General features: G+C 41.8%; 1 protein-coding gene across 27 annotated transcripts in view; it reads left to right on the top strand.

Annotated features, from left to right (window-relative positions):
* cacna1c (calcium channel, voltage-dependent, L type, alpha 1C subunit) overlaps positions 1-12,620 on the top strand; it is a 175,689-nt gene that overhangs the window by 45,647 nt on the left and 117,422 nt on the right. For all 27 annotated transcript variants that reach the window (XM_069520337.1, XM_069520324.1, XM_069520333.1 and 24 more), the window contains exon 2: positions 9,931-10,363. In XM_069520337.1, coding sequence (XP_069376438.1) covers positions 9,931-10,363 — 433 coding nt within the window. The remainder of the gene's footprint in view (positions 1-9,930; positions 10,364-12,620) is intronic.

The following is a 12,620-nucleotide window of genomic DNA, read 5'->3' as shown; positions in this document are numbered from 1 at the left end:
CATTCACACATTTATATAGTACATCCATGTGCAGCACTGTCTCAATCACACATCACACATTATCAGCGCTATGGGTTTTAGCATCTTGCACAGGGACGCTGTGGAACACAGAGTCAAGGAGCCAGGGATAAAACCACTGACCTTCCAGTTAGTGGATTACTCGTTCTACACCCCCCCCCCCCAGATGATTTCTGGCAGCAAAATAATAATAATAGTGACAGAAAATATTCTTGTAGTCTTTTTCCAGGTTTTACCTGCGGTACAAGTCTACTGTTGATTCATATGATCCTTAGTTTGTTTAAGAGCTTCTATTAGACATTAAATGAGCTCAACTATCAATTAAAGTTAGTTAAAACAAACCAGCTCTGGCAATGTTCACTTCTTCAGCCAAGTACTTTTGCCATGGTAACCCATCCGCTGTGAAAGCTTATGTAAAGTGCACTGGAGCCTTTTCATTTCAGGAACGCCAGAGTCTAATAAATTGAGAGGAAACATTGGAAAACCTTTTTCCCATACGTATTTCACCTTCAAACATTGTGTTTACACGATGACTCCAGGAAGCGGGCGATTGCGCGTGCAAGCGATGGTTTGGTTTGCTGCCAAGGTAGCATTTGCAGCCAAAGCAGACATCCATCAGCGTTTGGATTGTGGCCGGTGATATTTCTCAAAGCCTGGATGTAGAATCGATACCGATACAACAATACAGCAATCAAACCAGAAGTAAAAAATCATTGAACTTGGCTGGTTTTTATTTTTTATTTTTTGGGTTAAAGGTCACAAAGGTCCTCCATCTTTATACACAGTCTACGCTAAGCACAATTTACGAGCTGTCAAAAAAGTTGAAAATCCTTGTCTGCACCTTATTGTATCTATTAGCAACTTGCAGGAGGCTGCACATTAAGTATTCCAGACACTGGTTGATTTTGTACAGGTGGTCATTTAAGGCTCAGCTGCATCACGATGACCTTGCCAAGGTTATGAATTCCATTCAGTGGAACTTACATGCACAATAATGCATGCAATTACTTCGCCGCAAGGCACTTTGGATGAAAGCGCCATCTGAATGTTGTGTGCAATACATTACAGGGAGACCACTGTGCCCTTTAGTGGTGTAAAGGGCAGATGTGAAGAGGGACAGCAGGAAGGACAGGGGAGAGAGAAAAAGGGAAGTGAAGGGAATAATAAGTACGGGATAGTGGGGGAAAGGGATCTGGCACAATTGAATGAACCCATCTGCAGCTCACTTCTCACTTGACTGTATGTCAACGAACCGAAATTTGTCCCTCAAACAGCAAAAACCCACATTTCCAAAGCTGCGTGTATCGTTTCAATGACGGCAAACTGGATGAAAGTGTCGGCTAAACGGCTCACGATCACGAACATTAGATGTAAGGAAACGACGCACAGAGAGAGACAGGTAGAGAGACAGTTTGTAACTGGGTTACTCTGGCCTCACATCTCTCCACTGCAGATGAATATTAATAAGTGGTTATTAATATCTACTGCCTGCACTGTGTGTGTGAATGTGCATGTGTGCGAGGTCGGCATGGAGGCGCAGTGTGAGCAAGCCTTCCTCCTCTTCCTCCTCCTCTTGCTTCTCCTCCTTCTCCTCCTCGTCCACACAACATGTATCTCCATCATCACTTTTTTTTTTGCTCATCTTTCCTCCTCCTCATGCTCACTTACTTCTCCATTTTCTCATCCTCTTTTTTTTCTATCCATCTATCTCCCTCTGCTCACCCCCGCATTTGCTCTTCCTGTCTGTCACGGCTCCTTATGTTTCTGGGAGGGAGGGAGGGATGCTGCTGATGCCTTCGATGGCGTTGGTTTTGTTATAAATCAAAGCAAAGCAACATAATTTTCTGCCATTTGTCAGCTATTTGATACATTTCCTCGATTAGCATTATCTAAAAAATATGTCTCAATCATTTTTGCACAATAAGTGATGTGTAGCTGTTACATTTTATTGTGCAGTAACAGTAATAGATTAGAGGCAGACGTTGTTATACTTCTCGTACGGCAGACACTTTATTAAAGAGACCACTCCCCCTTTTTTCCCATGGAAATTAGCAGTCATGTCCAGCCAGTCAGAAGTGTGGATATATTTACTACAACTCAATCCCAATTTGCCTCCGTTGCCAAAAATGTATCCTGTTTTTATACACTTGTACAACCAACAAGTCAAAATGATGAAGCTGTGGTTTTATATGGCGTTGCCTGGCAACGGGATGTGAGCTCATGACCCTGGAAAGTTTCTGCACACAGATTGGAAGCGGACAGAAGACATAGGTTCGTATTCATGTGACTGTACCTTTACTGGGTCGTTTTTGAGGAGATGGAGCTGGAAAGGCAGAAAATGAACTGCTTAAATTTGAATAATTTCAAATAAAATAAAATAAACCATCAAATCCATAGCTTAATGTGTTTAAAATTTCAGCTTGGTTCATGTACATTCACTTAGCAATAAAAATCATGTGGAGGGAAATTCACACTTTCACCCCGTCATGAAAAAAAGGACCTTGGCTCAGATTGTTCAACCAGCCCGCCAAGGGGCTGATTTGATTCAACTTCCAAAAGTATTTAACAGCTTAGAACCTTGCAGCCTTATCTCCCACTCAAAGTTAACCCTACAAGAATTTATTACAATAGGTCAATGTTATAACAATTGTTAATGGAACAGGGCGACATGTCAGTTATATTATTGTCCCTGTGAGCTGTCTTGATTAATTTTCCTGAATTCCAGCATTTAAGTGAAAAACTGCATTCCTTGTTTGTTTTAAAACTAAATCCACAAAACACAAAGGCATAACCAACCTAATTAGTTTTCTAGTATTCTATTATAAGTTATAGATTAATACACAAGTCCCATCTTTTAACTATATATTTCAATGACAATCTTTCTTCTTTGGCCTACGAAGAAGTATAAAGACAACATCCAATCAGTTTCTCAAATCCACGATTGAAAGATCTAGGGCCGGGCCAGGCCGTAATAAACTAGAAAGTCCATATGACAGTGAGCAATGTGCTGCTGAATACTGGGAACAAGTTCATAATTCATACATGCGTATTCCCTTGGCATACATGTGGGAGAGTCTGCACACGTACCCGCACATACTTTCTCATTTCCCCTCCACTTCACTTCCCACTTCAGATAGTATGTTACAGTTTAATGAATAAATCCATATACAATGGGGGTTTTTATGGCCAGGGCTCGGTGCAATGAAAAGTGCAAAATCAGCAAGGAGGTTCTTGGAAAAAAGAATAATGTCAAGCTTGGTATAATACTCATATATGTGGCATCTTTTTGATCACTGGGTTAGGGGCAGGGGTGTGTTCACTGCTCGTGGTATTCAGATAAATGAGAAACACTTTATTTTGAATGTGCAGAATATTTCCCTTCACAATAGTCCATCCTTTCCCCCATTGATATTGAATATGTTTTACAATGTGGTACATTTTCCATTTTAGAGGTTGTCATGTTTGTTTAGCCGGCACCTTTCGTCCCATCATTCAATTTGCCACTTCATGTGTTTTTCTTTGCAAGCTGCACGGAAGTCACGCTCATGCTGTGTGGGGTTTTTTGTGTGTGTGCACATGCACTTCTGCGTGAGCGCATACTGTAATCATCTGTTTCGGAGGTCATAGATCAAGGAGAACAGGTGTGTGTGCACGTGTGTATGTGTGAGACTGTGTGTATCTTGTCTTTCAAGGGGAGCAGGTGTGTGTGTGTGTGTCTTGTCTTTCAAGGGGAGCAGGTGTATACTTCCGTGTGTGTGTGTGCGTGTGTGTGTGAGCTTGTGTGTCTGTTCGTGGAGGGGAGCAGGTGTGTCTGTGTGGTGTGTTCAGTCGGCCAGATAATGGGCACATATGGACGGAGCGAGAGAGAGGCAAATGAGAGGTGCGCACACACACACACATTTGTAGCCAACAAAATGTATGCACAACTAATACAGGAGCACTTTTCCTTTGGGTTTGGGAATTTACTGTGTGTGTGCTTGTGTGTGTGAGTGGATGACACATACATTGGATAAAAATAGTGTTAGGCTTACAACCGGTATTTTTATTCACAATGATAATGAGGGTGAAGCATGATGGGATGTCATACATGCCCCGAAAAACAATGAAACAGTTGCGATCACATATACTAAAAAGTGAAACAAGAGTCGACCTCCATTACATTGTTTCATGTGAAACATTTTAGTCTAAATCGGGGTTAAAAAATGTCTGTAAAAGGCAGTGAGGAAGCAGTGGTCTGGCAAGGAATTAGCCACTCTTTTTGTGTCACTGAGATTGTTGGGAGCAGGAGCGAGGGAATAATTGTCAGCTATTTGAAAATGACAGAGAGGGAAGTGATGGGAAAAAGAGTGAGAAGCAGCGAAGCAAGCGAGATAGAGAAAAATGAAGAGAGGGGGGGGGGGGGCAGATTGATGGCGGAAAGGAGGAAGGGTGCGCAGCTGAAAATGAACTTGTCCGCTGCTGAAAAGCCAATGGAGGGAGTGACAGCTATATAGATTAGGGAGAAGAGAGCGGGGAGAACTGGGAGGAGAGAAGAGGAAGAGAGGTGGTGTGACAGGAGGAGGGGGTGGGTGGCCGGTAATGTAGAGAAAAGAGGAGTTGGAAAGGAGGTACATACACAAAGGTATGAAGACCACTGGTCAGGCCCTGTTTCAATGAGATGTCATATTTTTTTGGACTTTGTTTGTGTGTGTGTGTCATTAATTAGTTTCCCATCAGGTGTCATCATCAGTTAATTGACTGATAAATATCATCAATCTCATCATTGTCCACTCAAACAAATCCCGACTGAGCGAGCGGAGGAGAAGGAAGAGCAGATGGAGGGCCGGAGTGAGAGATGAATGAATAAAAACAGAACTTTGAGGAGACGACATAAGAGGCTAATTTACGGTGGGATGATTGGATTGGTCCCGATCTTTGTCATCTCGTTGAGCCAATTAAAGGAGAAGTGCGAGTTATGACTCAGGAGGTCTGGTTGAGGGTTTTCTTCGTCCACTGATGCAGTTTTTGCTGCCATAACATTTTATTGGAACTGTATTTAGTTTGTGTTTTGATCAGTTAGTAGAATACCATTGGTGTGTGTTGGTGTACGTGTGTAGCAATGACATTCCATGGCGAAGTGTTCAGAGATGCAGTGATAAGATCTCTCTCCTGCCTTTATCATTAAGTCGATAACAGCTCCACTGACTTGGGTTTGTATCACAGCTCATTACAGTCTGCAGCTCACTTCTCACTGGAGCTCGACTCAGTTAGGTTCAATTCAAGTTCAGCGAGAGAGGGACTGCTGACTGTCTTCACAGTATCAACGGATGTTTAAAGTCTCATAAAACATCCTGTGCTATTTTGGATGTTCAAAAATATTGTCCGGTTAAATGAGGACAAAAACAAAGTCATAAGCTATGTCTCGATTCAGGAGCTTCATCCTTTGGAAGCTGCACCTTCTGATCAATTGTTTCACAAGGATGACCCATTTCAAAGGCTCTCTGAAATGTGACCGACAAATGATCCTTCCAACCTATCCCAGGATCCAATGCACTTCAGTGACAAACCAACTTTCAAAAAGGTTATGGCGCTGGCAAGCAATATGGACGGGACTAGCCGGTGACGCCGATCACGGAAAGCATTTGTAGATCAGACCATTTCATTTCCGTTCGGCATTCGGATTCCACGTGGCAAACACAAAGGAGGCACTCTTTATATGATTACTGATCTGAGTTTAGTCGAACACAAACATTTCTAGATTGACTTTGTGTGCATCCTCGGAGGACGCGGCCCAGTGCTCACCTTGACTGTCTCTCCCTGAGGAGGAAAAGTCAATCTAGAAATCTTTGCGTGAGGCTAAATTCAGATCAGTAATCATATCAAATCTATAACAAAAGCAGCTTTCTAAAAATATCCCAACGATCAGAGACTGGATGTCAAAGTGAATCAAGAGAAACTGGTTCATGTTTCTATTTCCAGCAGGCTTCACTGCAGTGGACTTTTACAGGTCTGTCAAAAACTGCTCTCATAGGACCAACTTCAAAATTCTACTATTTGTCCATAGTCAGTCCCAGATCACTTGATATCAGATCCTCTGACCCAGTTCGAACCCTCCACACCTCTAAGGCCAACTGGTTCTGACTCTTTAGTTGTATCTACAGTTGAATGTAAACATGGTGAAGCTTCTATGCTGCCAAAATGGAGAACCAAAAATCTCCCTGCTTACTTTTGTTTATAGTCTGTCTTTATTTTATTGTTTTTCCTTCGTGCTCTGGATGCTTCCATTATTTCTTTCAATCATTTGAACTCTATAAAGCACTTTCTGCTGTGTGAAATATGATCTATAAATAACTTCGCCTTGCCTTGTACCAACATTAGCTGAACCAGTATTTGCTTTTATCTAAATGTGTTGCTTGTACACCTATAATCCATGGTTTTATTTTATTATTACATATACATCTCATGTATATAACAATGTATATTGCATACATATTGTTTTGAGTACCACATACAGTACTTTAAAGAATATGTAGACCTCTGCTCAGGTTTAAAGTCAGCAAATATGGGGCCACATGTATTAATTATAAGAGTAGTTTTTCGCTCACCTTTGCAGATTGACCAATAAAAGGTCTAATCATCCAAAAGTCTTAAAACCAAGTGTGTGAAGGGCCCTTAGTCAGGGCATCTTTTTTCATGGCAGATATTTAGTCACAGAAGCACCGACATAAATAAAACTAATGGCGGGCTTAAATTAATGTAGCCACTCTAGTCTCACGGTGCTGTCATTGTGCATGCTGGCTTATACTAGGACACTAAAATAGCACAGAGCTGCTGTTAATTTTATCAGTGACACCTGAGCTTTTCCAACTATGGACAGTTAAAATGTCGGCAGTGAAAAAGGCCTGTCACCCGATCTGGATATAAGACATTACAAGAAGAATTGTGCCAAATGAAAGTTTGATTGTACTTTAACAATCATTGATTAGAGACTAAAGTATAGTTATTTATACCACTGCTTTAAGAACAATGATGTATTGAAATACTATTAAGCCACTATATTTAATGTAGAAATAGAAATCAGATTGGGGCAGAGCTACGACATTTAATTGTACATTAATACTAAATGCTTGCATTGACTGTAATACTAAAAGTGAATTAGTTTTAAATATATTCACTCATAAAGTCACATGATGGACAGAGAAATTATTGGATGAAGTCCTGTCATTAATGGTTAAGCACCCTAGCCCTCTAACTTTCTTCCTCTATTTTCTGTCCCTCCTCTTCCACTTTCCTCCTCTTTACTCTCTTTTTTTCTCCCTTGTTCATCCTCCCTGTTTCTCTCTCCACATTCTTATCATCTCCTTTGTCTTACTCCCTCCCTCCTGTCTTCTTCATCCTCTCTCCTTGTCTTACTCCCTCCCTCCAGTCTTCCTCATCCTCTCTCCTTGTCTTCCTCTATCCCTTCCTCTCCTCCTTCTCCCCTTCAATCAAAATCATATTTCCACGGGCTGCTGTTTTTTTTCTTCTTCTCCCCCAGCAGTATAAAGAGCTGCTAATGGAATTACAGTCAGTCACCACAGTCTATCATACGACACACACACACTCTCACACACACACACACACACACACACACACACATACTCACACAACAAGACCGTGCATATACATGAAACAGAACAGACGCACAGAGTTGCTTGGTCATACAGACAGATTAGTGAGTTCAATATTATTAAACTTTTACTCTCCTCTAATCCTCACACTCTCGCTCATGCAGCGTGCACACACACGCACACACAGAGATACAAACACACACTCTCAGTCGGGTACACCCTGTGAGAGGGCCAGGCAGTGTGAGATAAACTGATCAAGCAGCGGTACAATATGCTGAGAGTGATTATGTGTGTGTTTATGAAAGTGTGTGTTTGTAAGAGATACTGAGCGATGATGATGATGATGATGATGATGATGATTTGCAACAGCAGGAACAGGAGGCAGATATTAAGTCTCACAGGAGAAAATATTTACATTTAATTTTGTGTTCTCACGCTTGCACATATGATAAAAGTAAAATCCGTGTTGACATTTATGTGTTTAAATGCCACAGAAAACCTCTAAAACCACAGTGTTGAGAAAAAATGAGGAGAAAGTACTTCCGGCCAAGTAACAAGATGAAAGATTCACTTCAAATCCAAAGCACAGTGGTATTTCCCATAAGGCACTGCTGCATCTGATACAACTTCATCGTCATCATCGTTGTGTAGAAGCGATGTCGCTCCTAAATGTTTGCAGCCACAACTCCGTGCGTTTGTTTTATCGTTACCTCTGGGCCATTGCACTTTCCTACTTTTTTCAATAATGAAAATAATAAAATGAATTCATATAGTTATCCAAACAAATATTGCAAGAGGCTTGACATGAGAGAGAAAAATTGGAAGGGATAAAACCAACAAACCGCAATATCAATAAAACAAATCACCAGAGCCCATACATGAAAAACTCAGTGTTTCAGATTCTTAACTATAAATACTGACTCCATTAGTTTGGTGCTGCTGATGCCAGCAGCAGGCTCCTGCAGCAGCTGCACAGGTGGGCCACAACAAGCCAGATCATGACATACCTTCATGTGAATTACTCTTGTTATGAGTAATGCGTTATTACTTTTTATTTCAATAACAAGCATTGAGACCATTTGCATCTTAAACTGCAGCTGTATTACATGTGCTAATATGGAGCTTGTTAAGTAATACACATTTTAATGTAGTGATGAATCAGTGAGTTTGGAAGGTTTTAATAGCAATAACACGAGATGAGATCTAATGAAAGACAGGGGAGGTCAGAGATCAGGTGTAAGACAAATATTATGTAGTTGCTGAATGTGACTCTGTAACTGTCCTGTAATCATACTTATACTTATACTTGTACTTGTACTGATCGCATACAGGATAAGTTTATCTCTCTCAGTCTCCTCTCTCTATCCCCTGTTTCCTTATCTTTGTTCTTGTACCCAAAGTAATCTTCATAGGATTTGTAACCATGACACTGGCATGTACCTTTGATCAAACGTGATTTCTTTTTAAATGTTCACCATTGTCAGACAGATTTTAAATTCCATGTGCAGCTACATGAATATATTTTATTTTAATAATTGTTCAAACAAAGAACCACTAATACAATTCGCTTTGTCTTAAACCAGAAAGTATCAGGCTACGTTGTTTCGGAGTGTGTGTAATCTGGTGCAAGGTGAAAGCATTTGTGGAATCCTTGTTCAGATGTCAGAGGCAAAGAGGGGCTGAGGGGTTATTATAGCTGTCTTTAATCTGGCTAAGCATACAGTATGGATAATCCGCTCTCACTTCTTTTTACTTTCACTTATTTCTACAACCCCTATGTAATCTCAAGGAGATTATTGTAATTCTGTCACTCATTTTTTTCTCACATTCTTCTGTCAGTCCACTGCGTGCATTTGTTGTCGGAGTCTTCTCTCAGAACCAAAATGAAATGAAATGTTTCTTTTATAACACAGCGAATGTTCACTACACCAGCCAGTGCTCTTCGTCTGATGAGTTATGTTTTGTGTGTTCTGACAAAAAGTGAATAACCAACGCAATATGCTGAGCAGCTAAACAGTGTGCAGTTAGCTCTGTTGTTTCTGCTTGACAGATGGGGAGTATATTAGTCATCAATCGATTCTACAGGGAGAGAGTTCAGTGTCTGAAAAATATACAGGGGTCACTAACTGATGTGTCAACAACTCAGCAATTCTGTAGAAGCATCTAAAGTTAACCACAGCCAGATTAACTGAAACACTGTAGAAACATGTGCATTGCATCAAATCAACAAGTGAATCACTTATTCTCTACAGAACGTGATTCAAGAGCTAACTGGCAGTTAACGTTTTTTTCTTCTTTTCTCCTCCTGATCTCTCTTCTCCAGGCTCCGACTACTCTCCCCCTCCCCCCCTGCCTCGGCCTCCTCCCCCCGGCCTGACAAATGAGCACAGCGGCGGTGGCAGCCATGGTGACCACGGTGGCGGAGGGGGCGGGGTCAATCACGGGGTGGGCGTGGTGGGCCTGGCTCCGGAACACATCGCCACGCCGGGGGCGGCCCTGAGCTGGCAGGCGGCCATCGATGCTGCACGGCAGGCAAAGATGATGGGCAATGCTGTGTCAGGTGGAGGAGCGGGGCTTGGGTCGGGAGGCGGCGGGCCTATCTCCACGGCTAGCTCCACGCAACGGAAGAGACAACACTATAGCTCCAAGCCCAAGAAACAGACAACGACAACAGCCACAAGGCCGCCACGGGCCCTACTCTGTCTCACGCTCAAGAACCCCATCCGCAGGGCCTGCATCAGCATCGTAGAGTGGAAGTATCCTTTAACTAAACGTGTGAAGGTTTGTTTTTCCACTGTTTGCAAGGAAGAAAAACATGCAATAGGTTTATTTTGAAGCCACTGTGGGGTTTTCAAAGGCTTATCAGTGACATCCCTGTTGGATGGCTTGGTGCAAACCTGTCCAGAACCTATCGTCTCAAGCTGGTAGTTTTGTGAGTTACTTGTCTTTCTCTGGGTGCCCTCATGTAGAAAGATTGATCCAAATCAGGCAGAAGGAAGTCAGTCCCCTTTAAAATATATCTCTCTTCAGAATAAACTATCAATCCAGGAAAAAGAATATCTAAATTGCTAAAGTTTTGGTGCTTGTGGGAGTAGGGTAAATAGACAGAAACATCATCGGAGATACGCAATTAAAATATTCTTTACTGCTGCAGTGTTATTACAATATGTTTTCCTCCCGTCTTGCTGCAAATGCATTCTGCAAACTCACTTACATAAACTGTAATAACGTTTGTGTGGAACTTGCATCGCATTATGCAGAAACATAAACTTTAGAAAAGCTTAAATCTCTATCATATGTGATGGGAATGGATGAATGGATCCTGGGTGCAGGTAGAGAGTAATCATGGCAATTTGATGATATTATTATCAATTATTATAAAATTCTGTTCTCTTCTGAGTCTCATGTAAGATGAATCTCCACTCACTTGTTTTAATCCTTTCTCCACCCTCCCTTTCTTTTTATCCACTCTCTCCTTCATCTGACATTCTTTTTTTTTTGTTTTCTCAAAGGAGTCTAAAACAAATTCTAATTTTCATCCCTCCCTTACAGCTCTCCCCTATAGCATATCTCTCTCCCCTCGCTTTTCCTAACCGCATTCATCCTCTCTCCCCCAGGTCCATCTGTTCCCCTATCACCCCTTCATTCCCACCATCCTCCACCTCAGAGTCTCTCCCTCTGTCCATCCAAATCCCTTTATTCCTGCTGTTCCCATGCCCTTCCTCTCTACCCTTCCTCTCCTCTGGAGTTTTCTCCCCTCTTTTTAAGCTGCCAAACATAATGACTTGGTTCTCCCTCACGGTGAGATAGAGGGAGAAAGGCAGAGGGACAGAAATGGTCAGTGTCACAGTCAAAGTGATCTATAATAGGACAGGGCCCACATGAGCTCACCAAGAGCATATTCACACATCATCCTGAGAGGAGGAGAGGAAGAGGAGGGGTCGGGGAAATTAGAAGGGCAGGGATGTGGGCAGGAGAGATGATGAAGCAGAGAAGCTGAGGAGGGAGCGATGGAGAGACTGAGCGGATCGAGGGGACAATGGGAATGGTAAACAAAAAATGACAGAGCAGGGGGAGGACAAATAATGAGTATGGGAGGGGCGGAGGTGCAGGTGGAGGATGTAGGGTAATCATGAGGGAGGAGAGGACAGAAGCAGAAGGCAGAGACGATGTGTGTGACTGCATTAGGTAATTATCAAATGACATAAGCTGCAGTAGAATTCAACTGCACATTTCCAAATAATATTAAATGTCTTGTTCTAACACCAACATGCTTTTTTCAAAACAACTCTAAATTTCCCATGGGAACCACCCAGTAATGTTAGATGTTTCTATCCATAGCAGTGGGTACAGAGCTGGTCACCTTGTGTATTTATAATCATTGATAGTCAAATGTCCTCAGTCTACACTGTCCAGTTGTGCTGATGCTAAAAAAGCTTAAAGAAAATTAGCGTGCACAAACCCTCAGGGTCATTGGAAAAATCTCACTAAAATGACTGATGAGCTCTCACATCATTACCCACAATTCCTGAAATTATTCATTTAAACAGCTTTGAAGGGTGGAATGGAATCTAGAGAGGGAGAGAAAGGTAGGGGAATGAAATGAGCGGAGGAAAGAAGAGGGACATTAAAATGGGTTCTTAGGGAAAATGAGAGATAAGAAAAGGAGGAAACAGTTAACAGGAAAAAAAATGAAATGAGCATAACAGCAGTGAAATTACGATATATTTTGTCGTCCACCCATCAAACTGTCAGTCCCGCTGCCTGCTTAACAATTCAATAATTCTACTTTGGGATGTCCTTCATAACTGTAGTCTGGGTCTGTCAACAAAGCATTTATTTGAAGGTTGGTGTGTGTATGACTTTGTAAACTCTATGCATTCATTCTGTTTGTGCAGTTATACAGGCTTCAAATGTGTGTGTCCGCCTGAGAGTGTGTGTGTGTCCTGTATTTTGGGAGTACCTCTGTCTCCAGAGATAGCAGATCCGAAATCTTCCTCTTCTGTTACCAAG

Source organism: Paralichthys olivaceus, chromosome 23 (assembly GCF_024713975.1).
Source record: "Paralichthys olivaceus isolate ysfri-2021 chromosome 23, ASM2471397v2, whole genome shotgun sequence".
Taxonomy (NCBI): domain Eukaryota; kingdom Metazoa; phylum Chordata; class Actinopteri; order Pleuronectiformes; family Paralichthyidae; genus Paralichthys; species Paralichthys olivaceus.
This window is presented reverse-complemented; position numbering and strand designations above follow the sequence as displayed.